This window comes from Octopus sinensis, linkage group LG5, assembly GCF_006345805.1.
Source record: "Octopus sinensis linkage group LG5, ASM634580v1, whole genome shotgun sequence".
NCBI classification, from domain to species: Eukaryota; Metazoa; Mollusca; class Cephalopoda; order Octopoda; family Octopodidae; genus Octopus; species Octopus sinensis.
Window position 1 is genome coordinate 85,472,387 of NC_043001.1, and position 25,126 is coordinate 85,497,512.

Consider the following 25,126-nt stretch of genomic DNA (forward strand, 5'->3'; position numbering starts at 1 on the left):
AGAACTTCTTTCCGTTTGTTCCGATTTTGTGTACGTCTACATATCTTGTGGAACACACACACACAAACACACACAAAACACACACAAACACAGACATATACACATATATATGTATATCCAGAATTTAGGGAATGGAGCACGTAAAGTTCAGGTTACATACATTTCATAACTAGTGCAACTTCGGTAGTAGTAAATTTATTTTCTATATGTACTGTATATGATACTATGGTAGTGTAAATTCAAAACAAAAAGAAAAAAATACAGTAGTTATTAAACATTCAAACCGCTTTGTGACATTTGCCCACCCTTGAGAAGATGAATTAAGTACCCACTAGAATCAGTAGAAGTATAATTAAATCGCTGGATGTTACCGTTATCTCGTTGATTTATGCATGATTTTACTGGTGCTCATATACAATGATAGACTAACAAAAATTTTGCTAATCTTTAATATATTTACCTCTGCACCGTTGCATATAAAACAGGAAGGAAATAGAAATATCATATGCATTCGCTAGTCTTTCTTATTTTGTAATAATAAACTATATAAGGCTCTAGAATATAATGAGAATCGAACGTACTGTAATTTTTATTATATATTCTGAAGCCAGTCGCGACAGCTCTGGTAATCAGTTTTCTCTTGAAATAAATATCAAGAGAGACATGGGGAGAGAAAGAGATGGGGAGGGAAATAAAAGGAAGAGAAAGAAGTAAATATTTTTGTTAAATTTTTATTGAAATTCTAATCAAATATTTTTATTTAGACCACCCACGATACGGGTATCTAAAGTATAAAATGTAGCAGACAGCATCAGCTGTTATAAATATCATTTCTCAATAATGTTTGTAATAGTTTTAATCCATACATTTGTGGGAGATTGTTACAGATCAAAGTTGATTACAAAAAGCAAAATAATTGTTTCCGTATGCCTTGATTAACTATTGATTCGTTTTCGGACTTAGAATTCTGTACGGGATCTTTTCTGGAGGTAGTTAGACATTTTAGGGTGATTGATGACGCGGTTTCTCAGAGCCTGAAGTTTGGGATAGTTCCTGAGAAAATTCTGGTCTTCAGTCAGTGGATTTTCAAGGGCACAGAAGCACATCATATCAGCCATGGTAATCTAAAACATGATTAGAAATAAATGAATATCGTAAGGGAATTTGTATTGTTTATTTAATTCATACCAAGAAATCAAGAGTAAAATAAGAAACTAAATTTCAAAGCCGAAACGCTTCATTACATTTCAGTAAATAATCAAACTGATACAACGAAGACTGAAATCTTCAATGAATTATATGTGCATTGAAAACCCTTCACATTCTAGTTTCGACTTTTTAAAATTAAATTGCAGTTCCTTTGCAAAGATAAAGTCTAGAATATGCGTTCAATACTACTTACACACACACACACACTTAACATTTATATGTCTGAGTGCCAGTAGCTCTTGGTTATATAGAACTGGCATTTGCAAACAGCAACATTAAAGGTTTTGAGGTAATCAGGTATGAATAGCTTAGTTTAGTTTCATGGACAAATTCTCTTCTTACAGTCCTCTAATAAAATCACAAACAGAATAGAGTTTCTGTTCGGAACTTATAATTGAAAGCAAGGACATCGAGTTTAAGTTTAATACAGCAGTGTTTCTTTTGAAAAGTAATGCCCATGGATAAATTTATCTGCATCCTCAAACGTATTTACATCATGCTGATATATATTTTCTAGTTACGATGACAATTCAAAAAACACAATTCAAGCTCTACTTACCTGGTCACCCATAAAGAACTGGTTACCTCCGTTACGCATCTCCAGTGTTCTCTCCAAGAAAGGGAGAATTCGGCGGCAGGTTTCTTGGTATCTCGTACGCTTTTCAGGCTGTAATTTAAATGTAACATTCATGAATAACAACAATTTGAGAAATATAACAGCCAGAATAAATTAATACGTTTATGTTTCCAACATCTAGCACTAATGTTAAAATTAATGATGCCAGCCAAAAATATTTTATACATCCACAATATGTAATATAACACGGTATATTATATAACTTATTTCGTATTTCTCAGACGTAGGAAGCCGTAAAAGTCTCTTCATATGTTCATATCAATTGTGCCAGAAAGTTTAATTATGCGATGGAGAGCGATTTGCATTTCATTTATGAATTAATTCTTATAAAAATGAGAAACCTTCGCCAGATCATTTGTGGAGATTTAGTAGTTGCTCGTGTATAAAACTCTCTTTTCACCTCGCCGTTGTTGTTGAGAAGAAAGCTTGGTCGATACACATTAGCATCAATGCGGCGAGCTGGCAGAAACGAAGGCGGCGAGCTGGCAGAAACGAAGGCGGCGAGCTGGCAGAAACGTTAGCAAACCGGGCGAAATGCGTAGCCGTATTTCGTCTGCCGCTACGTTCTGAGTTCAAATTCCGCCGAGGTCGACTTTGCCTTTCATCCTTTCGGGGTCGATAAATTAAGTACCAGTTACGCACTGGGGTCGATATAATCGACTTAATCCGTTTGTCTGCCCTTGTTCTTCCCTCTATGTTTAGCCCCTTGTGGGTAGTAAAGAAATAGATACACATTAGCATCAATGCCGACGCAGATATATGCCTTCCTACTAACCTATTCAGAAGTTAGATAAATCTGTTATTCAGAAATAGCCGGCAAAATATTTTTTTAACACCACTTTATCCAGTTAAGTAAAATTTAAACAAGATATACCAATATGACTCCAAATGAATATACAGAGATGAACAGAATCAACATCAGCAAAGATATTTGACTGAAATACATGCAAAATTAATAAAATAACCTGGAAAAAGAAACGAACTGTTTTGTTTGCACACGCTGAAAGCATTAAGTCTCCATTTTAATATTAAGTCAATGTATAAAACGTTATACTTTGATATAGTGCAGATGTGATACAGTAGAATTATTTTGTTTAATCGGCGTAAAGAGTGAAAGAAATGTGTCCAATATATTGCAGTTGTTTCTTTATTCAGTTTGGAAGGGTGAAGCTAAGGGTGAAGCGTATATTGTGATGTATTTGGATCAGTACTATTTATACTGCCAAATAACCTACGTTATTTGAAAGAATCATAAAACAAACATTAAAATTTTATTATTTTCAAATTATATGTAGGCAGTAGAAACACACGCACAATTTTCATACTTTGAGAGAGATCAAAGAATGTTTTTGGATTACTATGATCAAACCTGCTTTACTCATATATACAAAGGGTTAATAAAAAATGAACTCTAATAAGAAAAATATTTAAAAAATGCAAGGCATATTTGTTTGATAATGATCAGAACTTACAGAAAAATTCATATCCTTGGATCTGTTGAACTGAAACAAGAAAGAAAAAAACAGAACAGGAACTTTAAAATACCTTGTTTCCAACAAGTTTTATTTTATGTACCGCATAGATATTATTCAAATATTTCTAAAATTATAAAATTATGGATATATCTTATATTTATTTTGAAAAATCCATCGGCCAATGATTTTATCTGTTTTCGTAAATGTATACGAGATACAAATACTACAAAAACATTTTTGTCGCATTGTGACTACCCTTAAAACTTGATGGTCACATCATAAAGGGAATTTGTGGAATGAAAATTTCTTCCTTGGACCATCCAGTATTAAGAATGGCTGCTATAACAATGAGTTTTGACATATTGTCTCTTACCATTATAGATGTCTCGTGCATCCAAATTTTAATGCGATTAGCGCTCCACATTTATTTACAGATATTTAGGTGGCAAAGAATTGGTCCATGGTCAACTGAGAAAGTATGTTGGAAAGAGGATAATATCATTAAAGTCAGCTATAGCGTGAACTGACTTGTATTATCTATATTGTGCTAATTTTAACTTCTGCAATGCCATTTTGGGCAAACTAGAATTGCACTTTCAGAAAGTGAGATGTCTGTGGGATTCTAGGTTAAGTTTCAATCGCATTCTGTTGGTGAAATGCTTATGATTGAGCCACATTGTTTTATATTTTGACATCTCCAATATTAGCATCAATTACTTACTGGTGCATGCACCAATCTGAGGTTGGTAATTTACAAAACTGGCTCTAGAGATATATATTCGTGCAACTCTTATATTTTTAGAAAGGCGAATGTTTTCTTCCCTACTCCAGTTATAGGAGTCTGTGAGGCGAGTTCTCTACTCAACAATGCGTTTAATCTTTGGCATGACAGGTATGATTTTATTTTAATTCACGTGACAGATAACCAGATTTAAATGCAGGACAGAAAAGAATATATTATATTCCATTTTTCCATGGTATTTGTAACCGTATTCTAAGAAAAATACTTTTCTTTGAAATTTTAAAACATGCAATACTAGTAGCGACCCCGTGTATATAACTCATGATGGAGGAATTCACCTCACCGTTTAATACACGCTCTACAAAGAACAATACATTCCCTCCTATTGTTTGAATAAATATCTTGAATTTTAAACTCACTCTTAATCTGGCAGTGTAATGATACACATCCCTATATCTCATTTGTGGAAGTTATTCCCTGTTGGAGATGGACTGTTTACAAATAAAGTATTGGTAATACTAATAGAGATAATTAGAGAACATTAGATTAATAACCAAGGTACTAAATGTGAATACAACAAAAAGTTCCTTATTACTGTTTTTCATTGCAATGCTACAAAATATATGAGAAGTCATATCCAATAAATTCCTCTCGTTATATCAAATATTTCTATTGGTTTCCATTGAAAATACTAACATGCAACATAAGGTTTGAAAAATTAATAAAATTAAAATACATGGGAGATTAAACGTGACTATTAAGCCCCAGCTAAAATTTTATTTTGGTCTGTTTTCTGTTGTCTTTTGGTTTGAACTGGATGCTGATAAATCTAATCCTTTTCTCAAAATCTATTAAAAGTTTAAGTTAATTGAAAATCGAGATTACAGTCACGGCACGACTGGGAGAAATATAATAAAAAGAGAAAATTGCTTCTAAGAGATATCATATATCTCAAACTGTTTGTTTTTATGGTCGCTCTATTCTTTACTCATGTAGTAGTTTCGTTATCCTACAACTATATGATAACACATTATAAGATGCGAAGGGATACATTTTCGTTATTTCAGTGATATAAAATTTATGAATGATATATTTACTCTTTTACTCTTTTACTTATTTCAGTCATTTGACTGTGGCCATGCTGGAGCACCGCCTTTAGTCGAGCAAATCGACCCCAGGACTTATTCTTTGTAAGCTTAGTACTTATTCTATTGGTCTGTTTTGCCGAACTGCTAATTTGCGGTAATGTAACCACATCAGTATCGGTTGTCAAGCGATGTTGGGGGAACAAACACAGACACACAAACATATACACACATGTACATATATACATATATACGACGGGCTTCTTTCAGTTTCTGTCTACCAAATTCACTCACAAGGCTTTGGTCGGCCCGAGGCTATAGTAGAAGACACTTGCCCAAGGTGCCACGCGGTGGGATTGAACCCGGAACCATGTGGTTGGTGAGCAAGCTACTTACCACATAGCCACTCCTACGCCTATATTCAATTTTGTATTTAATTCAATTTTGTATCTAAACGTCAATAGAATAATTTATCTTACCATCATTCGGCCATCTTTATCGTGATATATCCTCAGGTAGTCATCCAGTATATCATAGAAACTGTCAGAGATGTAATCAACTCTGGCCATATCAATGTTGTTTTTGCCGTGGAAACCTAGATTGTTTATAATAGAAAATACATTAACGCACAACCTTACGTAAAACATTCACACCCACACAAACATGTACGCACGCAGATACACAGCCAAATCATATGATAACAATGTGCCGCCTGTTTGACATAATTGCCTAGGCACTTTGTAGAATTCACTTTTAGCACGTATTTAAACTCGATTACTTGCTCGTTCATTTCCACAATTTTTGCGAGTACTTACTTAGAGGTGGATCTTGGTTTGGACAGGAACCCACTGCCTTAGATGATTCTCAAAAGTTATGTCTCTTCTGCTACACCATTGCCAAAATTATAAATATATTTTATATAATTCAACAAACCTAGGCTCTACATACAACCGCATTTATTCACGCCAACACATAGGTCTAAGCTTCTATCATGGATTAATTCGACCACATTTTCCTTATGTATATTTCCCTGTTGCAATCACACGTGGAAAAAAAGAATAAACGCTTTTTACTCTCTCTCTGTTTTACTCTGGTTTTCTTGTTGACATTCGCCTGAATGTATCACAATTTTATTAAGGCCTACGCATATTGCGAACATTTGCAACTCCTCTTAACGCATACACAAACATGCACAGCGCAATGTGTTGAGAATGACACGTTACTTACCAAATTCTCTAGCCAAGTATCTGGCCATAGCCATACTCTGGGGGATCTGTATTTTGTTGTCCAACTCTAACATTGGCATCATTGAGCAGGGCATTTCTGCAATAAAATATTATACACTTAGAAAATGAGGATTGCTAGTTTCTTTTTTCTTTTCTGCTGCGAAGAGGGAGATGCATGCAAATATCAAACACTGATTCCAGATTCGGTCAAACCATCACATTTTTCTTCACATTAATTCTTTGCTTTTTTAGTCGGATATCCTCTCGTCGATCCAGGCATAGGGGTTTTTCGAGTCATAAGTAGTAAGATATAGTGTTGCATGCTACTTCATTGCATGCAGTTCATAACCTGAATTAGGAAAGGAGAATGTGGGTGAAACTTGTGTCGGATATTCTTGCCGACTGTCTATTCAAAACAAACTGAAGTATAGTATTAAACCAGCCGCTTAGAAAGGATGTTTGGGGAGAGTTTATAACTTTATGGTTGCTGTTGAATAATCTCAGCAAGGACAAAACTTTGGTGGAAGGCATTGTATGTCATCCTTATTCTTATAGGTATACCCAAAGTGCCTTTCCATTTAAGGCATTAATGTATTATTTGGGGGATATTTGGCCACTATTTCTTGGAAGCTGATGACCCAAACATGCACTGGGATGAAACTTGTTGACTGTTTCCAATTATGTGCACTATTATTGTAAACATTTATATTTAAAATCACCGTCTCAACCTTCGAAAACATGGACTTGAAGATATTAAACTGATATGGATAATGGGTTACTCAATGTTTACTTGCTTTCATCACTTTAACCTGAAATAAACTCTTCGTGCAGACCTAAGCACAGCAGATGCCAGATAACACTTATTATATATAACCATGTTGTCAATTGATTAAGGGTCGTTAAGCGGGTTCATTTTATTTGAGCACACCCTCAGGTGGGGCAACACGAAGGAAAAAAATACCCAACTTGTATACTTTTCTGAGTTGTCAACTAAAATATATGACCGATAGAGTGAATGGGCTGTTTACAAAAGTGAGATGTTTTGCATTTTATGGTTTACTAACAATTATGCTAAATGTCCTTTCACAGTAAACTGCGTTGCCTATTTATTGACTACATAAACCGAAACACACCTAGGTGGTCATTTCCATTGGCAGTTAAAAATATTGGACAATGAGCACAATGCGCTGATATAGCCACATGTTCAGACCTAGTTACAGGCTGGTAGAATGGTTTGTTAAGGGGTAAATGTTGTGGTTATGTATACATTATAGTAATTTATGCTATAATGCTAAACTTTGTGCACATTGTGCGAAATGTTAAAGGGCACTGAGTATATAGCCAATGTTCATAACTCTCAACAGTCCAATGTAGCTGGTTGTTTGCATATCAGTGTATTTCACTGAACTCTGTCCATCGCCAAGAAAATGTTCAATAGACCCTGAGTGCTGAGCTGTTAGTAGAAGCACGGTGTGATACGTACTGTATTATTAAACAACGTTATAGTTTTGACCTCGAACCTTGCTTTGGTCTTTAAGGAGAGAAAATGACGCTATCCTCTTACTCCCCTTTGTTGGGATAACCAACACAATTATTGCAATCTTTTTGGGATTTGATGTGACCCTAATTAGCTGTTAGCTTCACTAGTTGTGGGGAGACAAAGCATCAGAGGTAGCTGTCAAGGACTGATTCAATTTATCGGCGTCTGGCAGACAGCCACCGGATGATATCTTGCTGTTAGTTCGGTGCGGGTATGAATAATTCTTGGACATTGACACATGAAATACATTTGTTAATATGCAAAACATCTTAACAATTTTCACCACGCCAGGAAGTATCTAAAGAATGAATACAATTTATTGACTTGAAGTCATGTGCATAACTGTTACTCTTCTTATCAATCGCAGAACAATTAATATGCGCCGAAAAATTTGAACACTGATGTGTTACTATAATTTAAATGACTTTTAGTGGAACGCTGTCACCTATCCCCGACAAAGTCAGCTAATAAAATGCCCATAAATGATAAGTGTCCAGAAAATTTAGCGAAAGCTATTTTTTATTTGTATCGCCCTGCAATCTAAATGGATAAACTGGTAATTATTTTTCGACCCTCAGAATTGGTATAGTAAAATACCAAGGAATGCAATCATATTTGAGTGAGGAAAGACATGTAACTAAATAATACAATGATTTTCACATAAAATCTGATGAAATGTATACTACGGTTCATTTTGTTCTTGTCTCGCCGAATACGCCGCCGTAACTGAAATAATGATTTGGTAGAAACGTTAACGCGACGGGCGAAATGCTTAGCGGTATTTCGTCTGCCGTTACGTTCTGAGTTCAAATTTGCCTTTCATCCTTTCGGGGTCGATAAATTAAGTACCAGTTACACACTGGGGTCGACGTATTCGACTTAATCCCTTTATCTTTCCTTGATTTTCCCCTCTATGGTTAGCCCGTTGTGGGAAGTAAAGGAATATGAGATAATGATTTATCATTGAAATACAAAAGTGCTGAGCCGCAGCATTATCAACACGCCGAACAAAGTGCTTCCTAGCATTTTTTCGTGGCTGAAGAAATTTACGTACCTCCTCCTTTCAAAATCGTTGGTTTTTGAACCCTGCATAGAATCAGTGTGCTGTTCCAGATAATGTTGTGACCGCGGCCTTTTATACGCCATTGTGACCGATTACCTTAATTCATCTTGGGCCTCACCTGCAAGGTCATGCATTGTTTACCTTGATATAAGGTCACCATGTTGCACGAATATAGTCCTGATGCATGTGCCTGGTATACCCTCATTAGACGGATAGTCATGATGGGTATACTGGGCTTCGTATACTTTACCCCAAAGTCACTTTGATGGTACGTGTTGCTCTCTCACTCAATCATAATAATAATAATAATAATAATAATAATAATAATAATAATAATAATAATAATAATAATAATAATAATAATAATAATAATAATAATAATAATAATAACAATTCCTAATTTTGACACGAGACTTGCAATTTTGAGGAGATATTTGTCGATACCATCAATCTTAGTACCTATGTGGTACTTTATTTAATCTAACCCGAAACGATGATTCGTCGATGTTGATCCTACTGGGATTTGAACTTACAACGCAGAGTATAAATGACTCTGCCAGATCGCTTCCATAATGGTAATATTTTTTCTAATTTCCGTACAAGAGCCAAAATTTTGAGCTGACCGTGTCAAGTCGATTATTTGAACCCCTCCTTATTTAACTGGTACTTTATTTTATAGATACCGAAAGGATAAAATAAGTAGAGGTTGAGCACAGGCGTCAATGTAATTGACTTACTCTCTCCTTAAGAACGTGGGCTTTTGTCAAAATTAGAAATAATAATGATTTCAAATTTTTACCACCACAGCAGCATGGGAGAGGTGGGGATGCATCGATTACATTTAACCCAGTCTTCATCTGGTACTTCTTTTATCAACCCCGAAAGAATGAAGGTTGAAGTCAACTTGGGCGGAATTTGAGCTCAGAACGTAACGACAAGCAAAATACCTATTTCATTATTACCCACACCGGGCTAAGCATAGATGAGACAAACAAGAACAGACAGACGGATTAAGCCGATTATATCAACCCCAGTGCGTAACTGGTACTTAATTTATCGACCCCGAAAGGATGAGAGGCAAAGTCGACCTCGGCGGAATTTGAACTCACAACGTAACGGCAGACGAAATACTGCTAAGCATTTCGTCCGGCATGCTAACGTTTCTGCCAGCTCGCCGCCTTAATGATAATAATAATAATAATAATAATGATAATAATAATAATAATAACTATTATTATTATTATTATTATTGGAGAAAGAAGAAGAAGAAGAAGAAGAAGAAGAAGAGACTGTACATACTGCTTCTCATGTTGCCCCATTCAGATGATTCGATCCTGCGGTCATTGTACTGGACACCAGCTGCTGCGAAAAGCATACGGCAGATTTCAGCACGGCCACGGTGGTTGAAGTAGTGGAGAGTATAGGAAGGCATTGTTATGTCTGGTTGGTGGTGTTGGTGTTGTGTTTAAATCAACTGAATTCACAGCAAGACGGATTCGTTATCTTTCTGAAAGCTGAAATGCTTACTGAATATTCTGCAGTGACAGAGTGAGGAAAATGCTTGAAACTTCACAGATTACAATGGATTTTATAGTTCGTAAGATTACATGCGATCATTAACTTTCTGAAAAGGCCCAAGTGTCATTACAGGTGCAAATACACTGCAATCACGGCTGATTCAACTTTTAATTGCAGTAATTACAGCTGCAAGATAATAAGATAAACTTACTGGGAATTGGGTGTTTTCCGAATGCAAGCATTGCACTGCGTTTTAAATAGCCAGTAATTGCAAATTTGCATAGTCTCAGTAGTGTCTGCATTATTATTCTTCATTACAACTTCTGCAAAATGGTGTGATGATGCCAATATATGTAAGCGTGTATGTATGTATATATATATATATATATATATATATATATATATATATATATATATATATATATATATATGTATATATAGATGACGATTGACACGTGTGTATGCGGGAGCATATATTTACTCACACACACATATACAGTCATGTAGTTTTATTTGTGCTGTCGTTATGTAATTTGTGCATTGCATCTACGTGTTTTTGGTGCAGTTCCACAACTGTAAATGAACATTTTCAGGGTTATTAATCATAACAGTTTAAATAATCTGCGCATCTGCACTTTAATAGACACACGTATGTATGTATTGGTGGGTATGTATGTGATGGCGATTATATGTAATTATGCTTAATATTAGTTTTTTTGTATTTTTTGATTAATGGCATTACAGTTTGTGCACATCATTTAGCAAAACAAATACGTATGCATGCACACACTGACACACAGACACACACATTTGTATGTGTATATATATATATATATATATATATATATATATATATATACAGCATGTATACAGAAAAAGTGAAGGTGCATGGCTAAGTGAATAGAGCGTCGATTTTACGATCGTGAAATTGTTAGTTCGAATCCCGAACCGGGCTGCGTGTTACGTTCTTGAGCAAAACACTTTACTTCACGTTGTTCTAGTTCATTCAACTATAGAAATGAGTTGCAACGTCACAGGTACCAAGCAGTATCGGCCTTTGCCTTTCCCTTAGATAACACTGGTGGCGTGGAGAGGGGAGGCCGGTATGCATGGGTGACCGTTGCTCTTCCATAAATAAACTTGCCCGGACTCGTGCCTGGGAGAGTACTTTTTCTAGGTGCAATCCCATGGTCAGTCATGATCGAAGAGCATGTCAGCATATAGAAACATATATACATGTAGACTCATACACACAAACATATATATATATATATATGTGTGTGTGTGTGTGTGTGTGTGTGTATGTGTGTGTGTGTATTTAAGGTTCAAGCCGCTGTGGGTTCAATGTACTGGATATACACGTACGAAATATCTAAAATAGAAATAACTTTTGAACACAACTTTGTTCCTAAATTCCTATTCGACGCTTCTAGATCTTCACACTCTGATTTTCAAAAATTGCGTTAGTGATTTTTAAGTTTATTGTCGAATGTGATGTATTATGTATTCTGTTTTGCGCGAGTTTTATATGTTATCAATGTTCATTAGTCAATAGATTTTGTGTATATTGTTCTTGTAATAGATCTTAAGTTTGGTTTATGTAATTCTAGTAGTTGTATTTTCTAATGCATTTGATGCATTGTGTTGGTGTCCAAACCAAATTTTGTAAGAATCCTTCTTTGCTCGGATGGCATCTTGAAGTTCGTATTAAACCAAGAGTTTCCGTTAGCAGCTGTGAACAGCCTGAAACACTAAATTGCTGATCATTTGCTATCTCATTCCTTACGTTAGATGAGCGTCCAGCACATGAATGCCGAGTAACGATCCAAAAAGTATGATTGCGAATACAAGCGGACAAGATGGAATTTCTGGAGAAGAGGTACTCGACAATGTGTGTGGTTTGCAGATCAGAGAAGCTCTTCAGTTCCAGGTGTTATTTCACTGTATCGAGAGGCCACTGTTCCCGTGCTATTGACATGTGACTAGAATACTACGGAAAGGATCGCAAAACTAATTCTTCAAGGCGATCCAACTTGCAACGAACCTACGCGTAGAAGGTGTCATATTAGTCTTCGTGAGTTTGATCTATTAACACGGAAGGCGGTTAGCTGGCAGAAATGGTATCACGCCGGGAAAAATGCTTAGCAGTATTTCGTCTGCCTTTGCCTCCTAAGTTCAAATTCCACCAAGGTCGACTTTGCCTTTCATCCTTTCGGGGTCGATAAATTAAGAACCAGTTTCGTACTGGGGTCGGTCTAATCGACTGGCCCCCTCCACAAAAACTTTGGGCCTTCTGCTCTGAGTAAAAAAAGAATATATAAATATCTATATATTTACAATTAAATATTCATTATCTGAAAATCTTCATTCTTTGTTTTCTTTCAGTTAGCATAGCTATTAACAACAGTTAATGGCTCGAAATACGAGAGTAGCAAAACAGCCACCAACTGATGAAGGGTCGTTCTTTATGTGGTTTGGCTTGCTTTCCATCTGAGTCTTTCGTTGTTGGAAAGAATAGTTCATTTTCCATGAAATTGTACTTCGTAAATTTTTGTTGTACACGTTTCATGAAGTCCTGTGCCCACATATGCACATACATATATAGATGTAAGTATGCACATATATGTATGTATATATGCATATATATATATATATATATATATATTATATATATATATATATATATATATATATATATATATAATATATATATATATATATATATATTAGTATATATATATATATTAGTATATATATCTCTATATATAAAACTGAAATGCGTTTTTACCGCTTGGATCGCTTTCAATGCCACTACGTCCGATTCGCTCCAAAATTTACAGGAACATGTAGAATGAGGTGACGATGCCCGTGGGCTACCTTAGAAATCCCTATCTTAAAAGATGTGGTTGCTAGGGGGCCATCTTCCTCACTCACGCTATTTCCTACATTCCCCTCTTATTCCCCTTCTTTATAACTTTGACAATTCCACTCCGTTATTTAATGTAAAGTTCATCAGACGGCGTTATTTGATGTATCTGTCTGCATTCATACAGAGAAACAAATATTCCATCACCATCGCCACCGCATTCTATTGTCTACCTGTCAACGCGCCCATCGACCAAGTACAAACAGAACACACCAACGAGCGTTTATATATGTGTGTGTGTGTGTGTTCTATATATAAATATGTATATATAATGTATATATACAAAGTGTATATATCTGTATTTATGTATATTAAACTTTTTAATACTTTTTGATAGTTACGTAAAGGGAACTGGTTGCTTCTTTACACTTTTTGGGTGCAACTTGGGTGCGAGACAGATAATTTTTCTCTGTTAATTACGTGACCAACAGGGGTCTAACAGGGGGAAATTATGCCTAAACATGAGCGCAGCGCATGTGAACATCCGACGTGATTTGAGTCGGGAGAAGAATTGAGCTGACGCAGACGTGTTGCAAAACAAGGGAGTACACGTGCAGAACAGAGGTGCATGAGTGCAATAGGGCTTGCTAGGCTGAAATACAGTGTACAGTATTGAATATGCCAGTGATTAATGCAGTAAGGCTGAGGCTTCCAGCCAGTGCTTGAGATATTATATGACTCGGTCGTACATGAACAAAAGTGTGGCATACTGTAAGGGACAAACAACTTTCTCTATGTATGCGTGACCGACCTAGGGCCTTACAGAGATGAGTTGTGTTTACAAGGGCACATTGAGCATGGAAAACAAGCGAGAAAGGCATGTGTGGCGTATGAATGTGACAAAGATAGCATTTGTGTTTATTAACTATGTGCGTTCATGTGTGCGACAGAAGTACAAACAAGGTGTATGTGGGCAAAACAAAATACAGCGCATAGGAAAAGTCTCTCAGGGTATTTCAGACAAGATGGAATTAATTTACCAGTTCGTAGTAAAGTATATAATAGTAGTTCGTTCTGTAACAGTATGTTCGGATCACAAGTGCAGATGCCGGTTGAACACATGTCGTGTAGCGGTTGTGGCTTCAATGCTGTGCCAGGTTACATTGGTACAGAAGATCTCGCAGGTAGTGCTGTGCTGTTAACCTCGGTGAAAATCATAACAGCGTGAAAACTAAACCTGAATGAGTGCTATGTACGTATTAGTGTTGCTGGAGATGAAGGCGACGGAGATGGAGACGACGGGAAGGTGAAGGACGACGATGGTGATGGTGACGGCAGAGAAAGGCGACGTTGAGATGAAGGCGTCGGTGGCGTTGCTGGTGTATGTTAGCGTCGTCATTGGCTGGAGCAGGAACATGACTGGCTGGTCTGGTCGTCTGTCGCTAGAACTGGAACATAGTTGAGTAAGCTCTGTTTGGATGAAGACTGCGGCGGATTGATTGGTTCAGACTAGGTAGAAACTAGATTTTAGCTAAGTGTTCTATGGTCTATGACCAGAACTCGGGAAACTTGGTTGAGTCTTCATCTTATAAAATGTGGCCCCAGTAGACCCAAATGAAATCGTGTTATATTAATCAAAATGTGAAAAGGGGTCTAAATGGGGCTGGAAGAGGACTAAAATTTAAAGGAGCGGGTGTTTAGCAATTCTCTGTTACATCAAGCTAAAAAATTTGCGCCAGCCTTTTAATCGTCAATGTGTTGCCGTCCATGATGAAGAAGTTTTGAATGCTTGCCGTTTTTCGTGCTAGCACGGGTTAGACAGTTTGACTGGGGTCTGGGAAGCCAGGAGGCTGCACCAGACTCCAGTCTGATCTGGCAGTGTTTCTACAGCTGGATGCCCTTCCTAACGCCAACCACTCCGTGAGTGTAGAGGGTGCTGTTTTAGTGCTGCCGGCACTGGTGCCAGGAAGGCTGGCAGCGGCCACGATCGGTTGGTGCTTTTTACGTGCCACCATCACAGAAGCCAGTCAAGGCGGCGCTGCAATCCGCCACGTTCGGATGGTGCTTTTTACGTGCTGAAAGGAAGCAACAGAAAGTAACAACCACACTCTTACCCGCGCGTAGAGCGGGTCACCTTCAGCTAGTATATATATATATATTTATTTTAGTATATATATATATACAAAATGACCCCCCGTCCAATGGACGGTGCTCAGTTGTCAAACATGTGAAACAAATTTTCTTAAAACAATTTGTCCGACCGTCAAATAGGCCTCCCCTTTGAGAAACAATTATTTAACCTAATTTTGAGACACCAAAGAAAAAAGATTTCCCACGGCTTTATCGATCGCATTCTCACCTGGAAACGATTTTTGTAATTTTTTCAAGACTTATACACGCCCTGATACCGTCGGTATCTACATATCAAATTCGAGCGCAATTGGTTGGAGGATGCCTGAGATCTTAGAAGCCACACACACACACACACACACACACACACACACACATGCATATATATATACGAGGTCTGATCAATAAATATAGGGGCTGTTGCCATTGTAACGAATCTAAAGTACGCAGAGTAAAGCCGCTGGACGAATATTGACCTTGAACTCTGTTGTGCCTGCGCATTAAATTTTAACGTTCTAGCTCACTTCCGCTGTTTGCAGTAGTGCTTGGAAGGAAGTTCGTAGCGTGTGGTTGTCGCATTGATCATGACAGTGAAAGTTGTCATGGTGATCCCTACTCAGGGTCGTACGTAGAGTCGCAGAAAGTGTATGGAGAGAGGTTTATCAGCCGCACACATGTGTACAAGTGTGTTAGACGTTTCCAAGATGCCCGAAAAATGTCGATAGACCCGAAATCAGCAGAACTGGGAGAAACATCGCAGATGTGGATGCAGCTGTGTGAGGGAAATCGTCGAATCACCATCTGTGAATTATGAGGATATGAAGATTAGTTACGTTTCAGTTCAGTACATTATCACTCAAGATTTGGGTATGAGATGCATGTCTGCCAAGTTTGTGCCAAAACCACTTCCAGCTGACCAAAATGATACTCGGTTTTCAGTTGCACAAGATTTCCTTTACTGTGTCGAGAACGAAGAAAATTACTTACGTAGGCCTTTGAGCTAATATCATCGAGCTTTTGGCAAAACTTTATGCAGACTTTCTGCTGAACTTTCTGTGTCATGGTCAGCGCGACGATCACACACTGCACACGTTCCTTCCAAGTACTACTCTAAACAGGGGAAGTAATCTAGAACGTTAAATGTTAGTGTGCATGCATGTCAGTGTTCAAGGAGACTTGTGCCGTACCAAGCAGCTTTAGTGTGCGTGCTTTAGCTTCGTTACTATTGCAACAGTCTGGATACTTTTTGATCAGATCAATTATATATATTGTATATCAAACCCAAGCCACTAGATTTAATTTGTTTATCTGCGTAATTCTCTCTCTCTTCCTCTCTCTGTTACTCTTTATAATACATACATACACACATACATGCATGCATATATATATATATATATATATATATGTGTGTGTGTGGTGTGTGTGTGTGTGTGTGTGTGTGTGCGTGTGTGTGGGTGTGTGTGTGTGTGTATATACATATATATTTCTGACTAATTTATTAAATTGTACACTTCTCTATCCATGATAACAAACTCTTTACAATGGTAACTTTTGCATATTTTATTTTGCCGTTTTCTTTTAAGTCGTGTTGTTCTTCAGTTTTCTTATTTAATATTTGTTGTGTTGTGGGTCTGTGGTTTTACTACATTCCTCTCGAAATTGCTCTTCAATGTTATCGTCAATGCATCAGTTGAGGTTATTATCTGTGTTGATTCTAAGACTAGAATCATTATACTTCTCTATCGGACAGCAACATACTTTGATAGAGCTTTTGTGGCTCATTATCGTGGCGAAGATGGTGTATAGGAAAATATCTATGCACAGGATTACGTATGTCTTATACTCATTAGCTGCTAGTTTCACACAAAAATAGAATTGTATAAATGGTTTTGACTTTATACAATTTTTTCCTTCATATGCGACTTTGTAATGGAAAAAATATTTAAGATTTCTGCGTGAAAACCACTCTTTTTTATTGGCGTTTTGTACGACAGTCAAAATACGTTTCAGTTGAAATTATAACAGAAATACACCTGGTAATATTTCTAAATAATTATTTCTAGTTTATATGTTGGAGTGCATTTAAATACATATATATTAGATTGTTATTCAGCTTCCTGCAGATACATATTTTACGGAGTTTTGCTTCAACGGAGAGAGTGTTACCGAAGACGAGATACACCTAAATGTATTATGAAATTTGTGAGCCATTGAGAAGCCCTAAGTATTTTGTTCTTTGCTGTTTCGTTAGAGTTGAATAAATAAGTTTATACATACATATATATGTATATCTCTATCTCCCTATATAAATGTACATAGTGTTATATCTATCCATGTATCTATCTATGTATCTGTCTCTGTTCATTACGGAGGGAGGTGGAGAAAAGGGGAATTAGAGAAGAAAGGAGGAAGAAAACAGTATTGAGGAGAGAGTCAGACACTGTTTTGTAAAGACACTGTTGTTTCGAACTAGACATATAGGACAACAGCCATATTGTATTGAGTAAAAATTGGCTGCCAAAGTTGTAGTAACAAAATACTAGCATGCTACCACTAATCAATACTAATATGACGTCTTCATATAAGAGTTTGACACCGTTATAGATACCTGTTAATAAATATAACCTAGTTCCGAAATTCCTCAAACTTTTATAACCATTTGAAATAACAACCATGACTGCATGTTAATATGTTAAGTATTGACAATATCGGCATGGGGAAATCAGAAATTTAATGTATATGTATATTAATTGTATATGATTGATTGTTAACACTCTGGTGCAAAAAGTAGAATTTTCATGCAGTGCAAATTGTGATCATATAAGCCTTGAAAACTATTAATGCAGATAATAAAAACCGATGGACATTATTATCTGTTCTTTAAAAATTCAACAATATCATAAGATTTGAGGCAATCAGAAATTTCACATGATTCTACCTACAGTATCTACAGAAAAAAAATTAATTAACTATGACGTCAAAATCTTAATCAGCATACGTCATTATTGAGAAATACGGTATCGGTTATCTGTGAATATAATTGTAAACAACAATATCTAAACAAGCTCCCTTTATCGAAACTAATTTTTGTAAATGACTCGATCGGTGGAGGCTAGAAATATTCAACATTTTACAAATTTGCTACAGCTTTTTTAAAATTTCCCAAAGCGTACGAATATTTTAGCTTCGTATATATTTCTGATTTATTTAGAAATTTGAGTACGTATTTAAGTGGATTATTATTACCTAATAACTGTTGATATACCGAAGCAAGAAGACAATCAGTAGTTATTTTATTTTATTATTTCCTTTTAATTTATGGTTACTTTATAGGTTTGACTGTTGAGAAAATGCAATGCATTATTCAAGTGAAATATATATTTTTTTCTATTAATTATCGATATATTATAGAAAATTGCATATGATAGCCCTCTAACTGAAATCCCAAAGAGTGTGAATTAAGTTATAATTTAATCTTTTTCTTTTCGCATAGACGAAGACGGAATTTAAGATATAACTTTAAGGTGAAAAGGACAACTTTTGAACGCATCATATGACAGGGATTTTTAATCACAGGGTCGCGACCCAAATTCGGTAATTCACTAATTTTTTTAATCTTCTTTAGCTTGCGAAATAAGATCGCAATTTTATCATTTTTGAAATAAACAAAATCATTTTTAACCAGTATCATTGTTATTATATATAACTGCACGCATTCTGCATAATAAATATACTTGCAAAACGCTCAAAGGTGTTACTATTTGAATTCTTCTAAACTAATGACACAAGATATTACACTCACAATTCTCTTACCAACAAAAGACAAGAGCATGCACCAGATATCTTACATCTTAATCTAACATCTGTTTCTTCATGTTACATTTACTTTTGTTCAATATAAGCTCTGTCTTTTAATTTTTCATTACCACGTAGAAAAGTTTGCAAACTTTCGTAGTTTTCTCTCTCTCTCTCTCTCTCTCTCTTTCTCTCGCTCTCTCTCTACACACACACCCTCACACGCGGCGCGCACACAAATATATACATATGTATGTGTGCGTCTGTGTGAGTGTGTGTGTGTAATCCAATGACAGAAAAAGACAAAGAAAATGCCTGAAGACATCATTACTTAATTCAAGATGTGTTAAAGAATTCTCATTGTCTCCTTTTCGTTGGATTATCTACTCTTCGCCAAACACATATGGTGGTATAATCGCCGTAAAACGTGGATTTTCTACACCTGAAGCATTCCGGTTTATGACTTGGATCCCGAAAGTGTATTCGGATGGATTGCTTCACTGGAAATGCCCCAACATCACACACAACCTAAACGTAGCCATTTGTTCAATACCAAATATACATTTCGTATGGGTATTTCCAGAGAAGCACTCAACCTGAATACTGGGCTATCAATACTGTTGGCATCGAAGCCACAGCCGGAATACTTCTGGTGTACAAAATACAATTTGCACGACGATTATGCGTTTGGCGAAGTGTAAATAACCCAACGAAAAGAATGCAATGAACATTTTTAACACCACTTTAATTAATTAAATATGTGTTAAAGAATTTTCTTTGTCTTTAACTTTTCATTGGATTACATATTGTTGGAAACGTAATTTATTAGGTACAATAAATAGGATAACCAGACAATAGTAAAAACAATGTAACGAACTAACAAATCTGTTTAGGAAATAACAATCAATATTCCTTGTGAACAAACCAACCGAAACCTTCTGACTTCACTGCGAACTAACACGAATTTCACCCAAGTCCGAAAATTGAACTACATATATATATGTATACGTATGTGTGTGTTTGTAGATATAGGTATATATGTGTGTTTGTATGCATGTATATATATATATATATATATATATATATGAGGGCTAGATCGCTTATCACATATGCAGCAATAAATAAGAGCACGAAAATATCGCGTTGAAAAGCCTGGAGACAGGATATGTAGGATGCCTAAGTCATTTTAGCCAAAAGTTTTTCCAAACCTACTATTCACGAGCGATTACTTGTAGAATTATTTCACGTTCTCTCGAAGCTTATGATTTCGTATAATACCAATACACACACACACACACACACACACATATATATATACACACATACAGACACACGCACACACATATATACACAAATACCCATATTGTTTATCTTTTATTGATTTCAATCATTGGATTGCAGCCACAATAGGTCATGACTTGAATAGATTATTCGATCAATGCTACCTCGATATTTATTTTAATCTTATATATACTCTGTTGTTCTCCTATGCCGAGTGGTTAATCTATGAAGTCATAAGCAAATAAACAAATTCTTTTCAAACAGTGAGGTGTAAACACAAAGACACACACACACACATATGTGCATACACAGATATATAATGGTAATGTCAAATAAATTGCTATGGTTATTGGTATTTTTATGGTGATTGGCTCTGCACCAGAAATTATCCTCAAACGAAATAAGGAATTTGCGAGCATTAAGGATTATGTAAATTTCTAATCCGATATAGTTAGTTAGATTCCTAGCTAGAAGGAGAGCTTGATTAAGAAGGTTTGGGGGAAATAGAGTAATAATGATTATTTATATTGAATTGTATGTAAGAATAAGTGTTTCTGTTGTTTAAGAAATGGAATCATATTATAACTTCACTGGTATAGATAGATAGATAGATAGATAGATAGATAGATAGATAGATAGATAGATAGATAGATAGATAGATAGATAGATAGATAGATAGATAGATAGATAGATAGATAGATAGATAGATAGATAGATAGATAGAGCGAAAATCAGAGAGAGAGAGAGAGAGAGAGAGAGAGAGATACAGTGTGTCCTCAAATCCATGCGCATTTTAACAGCTGATAACTCAGTTTCTATTTCTATTTAAATTGACCTCACAGCGATTATTAAAAGAACCCAGACTAAGCTTAATCAAAGAGAAATAGTCCTGAAGTGCTACTGCAAGGTCGACAACGCTGTCGAAATGCAATGACATTTGAGGGAATATTTTTAATCAAATCGACATCCACTACATATCATCTCTAGAATTAGAGCTAAGTTGGTAGTCGATGGAATTGTTCAGAATGCGTTTCAGAAGACTACAGATAACGGAGGAACATCACTTTAGCTAATCAGAAATTACATTGTGATGCGGTTTATTATGAAAAGTAATAATTCGACTATTTTCTGACGGTTGTGTAACTGATGCGATTAACTTTATTTTTCTGCGTCAATATATCATGCCAGGCATTAATACCATCAAGGTCGGGTAATACACACTATCACAGACATTTTCACAAAGAGTTAGATTGGTCGACGACGTTCAGTTGATTACTATGTGCATTCACTGTACTTTAAACCATAATATTATTAAATAGAAATAATTAAAAGATAAAGTTTGATACAGGGCAGGTAACTTCGGAGAATTCAGAGCAGTCACTCAACGAGGATGAGCAAAGATAACAAACGAAATATTTGCTGATGCATTCGAACCTATTGTACACACACAGAAACACACAGAAACACACACACACACACACACACACACAACACACACACACAAATCATCAAGTAGATTCAATTAGATTTTGAAAATGAAATGTATTTTGATAAACACTAACTTGATAACGATTGAACATGTATACGCATTTATAGGATACCCTGTATTGATATAAAAATATACACACACATACATCTACAAACACACACTTACACACACACACAAACGCACACGCACTCAAACACACAAACACAAAGGGAAAATATTATGCAATTATAAAATATTTTATTGAAAAGGGTACGGATTGTATGCAAGTTGTTTTTTCATTTTTCCCTTTCGTCGAATCAGACATCGAATGCCTTTGCAATTCTGCCAAACTACATGAGAATTCTGGGATTTCTTTTCTTTCTTTTATTTTGGATTGAGCTGGCAACATTGCTGTGTCCTTTGTATTATTGCTGCACTACGTTTTTATTCACTAAAGCACGATATATATATATATATATGTATGTATGTATGTAGGTATATATATGCATGCATATATATATATATATATATGTATATGTATTTATATATACATATATACATATATATATATATATATATATATAATATATATATATATATATATATATATATATACGCACACACAATTATAAGAAATGTAAAACCAGCAGTCGCCTATATGGTTTGTATCATGATATTACTATATTGCAGCAGCATATTTTATGATACTGCCTGTAGAAGATAATGATGATAACGACGTTGATGATAATGATGATGATGATGATGATGATGATGATGAAGATGGTAGTGGTTGTAGTAGCTCTAGCAGCAGCCGCAGCAATAGTAGTAGTAGTAGTAGTAGTAGTAGTAGTAGTAGTAGTAGTAGTAGTAATAGCTGTTAGTGGTGGTGAATCTTCTTGAGATTTGTGTTGATATAAACATCACTAGCTTTCCCAAATTTTTTTTCTCTCTTTTAGCAGGGTTATATCTGAGACGTTAGGAAAATTAATCCTGATATTAAAAGTTTACACTGATTTATATATAGTGAAAACATTGTTTCAAAATGCTTATCGTTGGAATTAAGTTTAACCATGAATCATATCTTTCAAATTGCAAATTTTATAACGTCGAATTATCTCAGTAACAGATACTTGAGCGATTTTTGTTTTTCAGTCGGATTTGAATAGGAATCATTACTGTATTACTCAGAGAACAGATGGCTATCTTGCAAGAAAATGTTCTGCAGCGAATCGTTCTCTTCGGAAATAAAGTAAAAAAGTTTTAACTTAAATAAAAAAAAATAATAATAATACAATTACAGTTAGCCATTATCTTCAAAATTTTTAGATTCCAAGCGAATGCGTCAATTATTAGCTTATCATTTTGAATTTCGTTCTTGAAGTGAATGATTTAAATATCTTTTTACAAGACTGTGATCAAACAATTCTTCATTTAATGGGGAAAATAAATGTTTTTCAAGTAGAAGCACAAATTGTAAGGAATCGGAGCAAAGAGAAACTGTAACGTTTTTAGTATCCATCCGACTGAAAGAAGATTACGATGAAAATTTAATGACGTCCAGGATATTATCTCGAGCCATCTAGCAAAAATTGATAACAGAATTTAATCACCACATTCGGAAACCAAGAAAAGATTTTGAGAAATAGAATTAGGTGCGAATTGTGTTGAAGATTTGCCTCAGGGTTTTGCTAATGTTAATAAATTTTACGAACAATTATAGAAAACGAAAACGCGGTGCAAATTTAAAATTTCAATAAAGATATGACAAATATCAGTTCAATTAAGTTGAATGTTATAAACAGGAAAAAGAAAACAGAAAGAGTAAGAATATTGCTGCTAAGGCTCTGTTTGAAACCGGATTGATATGTATTTTATCGATGATGAATTCTAAACTAAACGACATTCTTAAATTCGTTGAAGGTCAAGTTCCTCATTAAACTCGATAAATATGCATTTAGTTTCATATAAATAATTTCACAGCTTTTCTGCAAAGCGAGTATGTGGCGGGGCGTACATAGACATTTCATTGAGACTAAGACTTATTAAGTCATAAAGAAACTATAAATTTTTTTATTAATATTTATAAATCATGTTATAAAGTAATCTTCATAAAAACTCCTAAAATTTCATTTATTTTAGTGATATTGAACGAGGTTTTATTAAAACAAATGAAATTATTAAATGAAGAACTGCGGACCACATTTCAATTATGCTTACAAGATTTATATTATAGATTATAAGGCTTATCAAAATAAACTGCGACGGAGAATAAATTAAATTGCCATAATTGCGGAAGCAGCTAGCTATTTTCCTGAGTAGATTCAGTATTTAAGTAATATAATTCCTTTGAAATATTTGCTAATGTTTCGAAGAATACGCAGAGAAATCATCCACCAATTTACCGTTTTACAATACTAAATTTGCTTTTCTTAATTAATTAAGAAAAGACGGGTGCCTGCTATATTTACTTCTGTAATAAATATGCCCAGCTTGTTCATGAAAGATTTTATATACCAGTATTTGGATTGTCGGCATAGAATGATATTCAGCTGTGTTTCTATTCTAAATTTTATTGATCTGCAAGCCTATGAATGGGATTCAAGGGAAATTGTGGGTACAGTTTCAAATATAGTTTACTATTGATGCAGAAAATCAGTTGATTCCAAAGAAATGCTTATAATATGTCTGTTTCAAGTGGTTTATTTTCTCTGCTCAACCACACGACGTGCACTATGTATTTCTTGAGATTGAGGAAAATGTATTATACAAAGACGAGTAAAGAAAGCGCGTACAAAGTTATTATACAGACGTTAATGTAAAATAATGCCATTAAGCTATTTTTCTTACAGCAATATAATAGCTAATAATGCTTATAGATTTGTTGGAATAATTATTTAAAACCTAAAGTGGATATGAGTCATTAATACTAATAAATGCGAAATTTTGGCATCCACTCAAGGTTTCCTGAAATATCGTCGGCCAAAAGACAGGAGAAGGTGTGTTATGTCGGGCTAGACAGGCTTTCAGACGATTGGTAAACCTGAATGATTAAAAACTTCCCTCCACAAATGGTCGGCTGCTTGATCCCATT

The 25,126-nt window shown here is 35.3% G+C and overlaps 1 protein-coding gene across 1 annotated transcript; it reads right to left on the reverse strand.

Annotated features, from left to right (window-relative positions):
• Window positions 1-713: 713 nt before the first annotated feature.
• LOC115211929 (S-crystallin 4) lies at window positions 714-10,552 on the reverse strand. The gene is made up of 6 exons (XM_029780680.2): window positions 10,277-10,552; window positions 6,376-6,471; window positions 5,628-5,743; window positions 3,319-3,348; window positions 1,769-1,876; window positions 714-1,124 (listed from the first exon to the last, which is right to left on the reverse strand). Exons 1-6 carry the CDS (start codon window positions 10,407-10,409, stop codon window positions 960-962), a joined length of 648 nt encoding a protein of 215 aa, XP_029636540.1. The 5' UTR covers window positions 10,410-10,552; the 3' UTR covers window positions 714-959.
• Window positions 10,553-25,126: the final 14,574 nt, after the last annotated feature.

Coding starts and splice junctions, on each gene's coding strand:
- LOC115211929 (XM_029780680.2), bottom strand. CDS start 10,409: ATGCCTTCCTATACTCTCCACTACTTCAACCACCGTGGCCGTGCTGAA. Junction 5,744..6,375: donor ATACTTGGCTAGAGAATTTG/GTAAGTAACGTG, acceptor TAAACAATCTAG/GTTTCCACGGCAAAAACAAC. Junction 1,877..3,318: donor CCAAGGATATGAATTTTTCT/GTAAGTTCTGAT, acceptor TTTAAATTACAG/CCTGAAAAGCGTACGAGATA.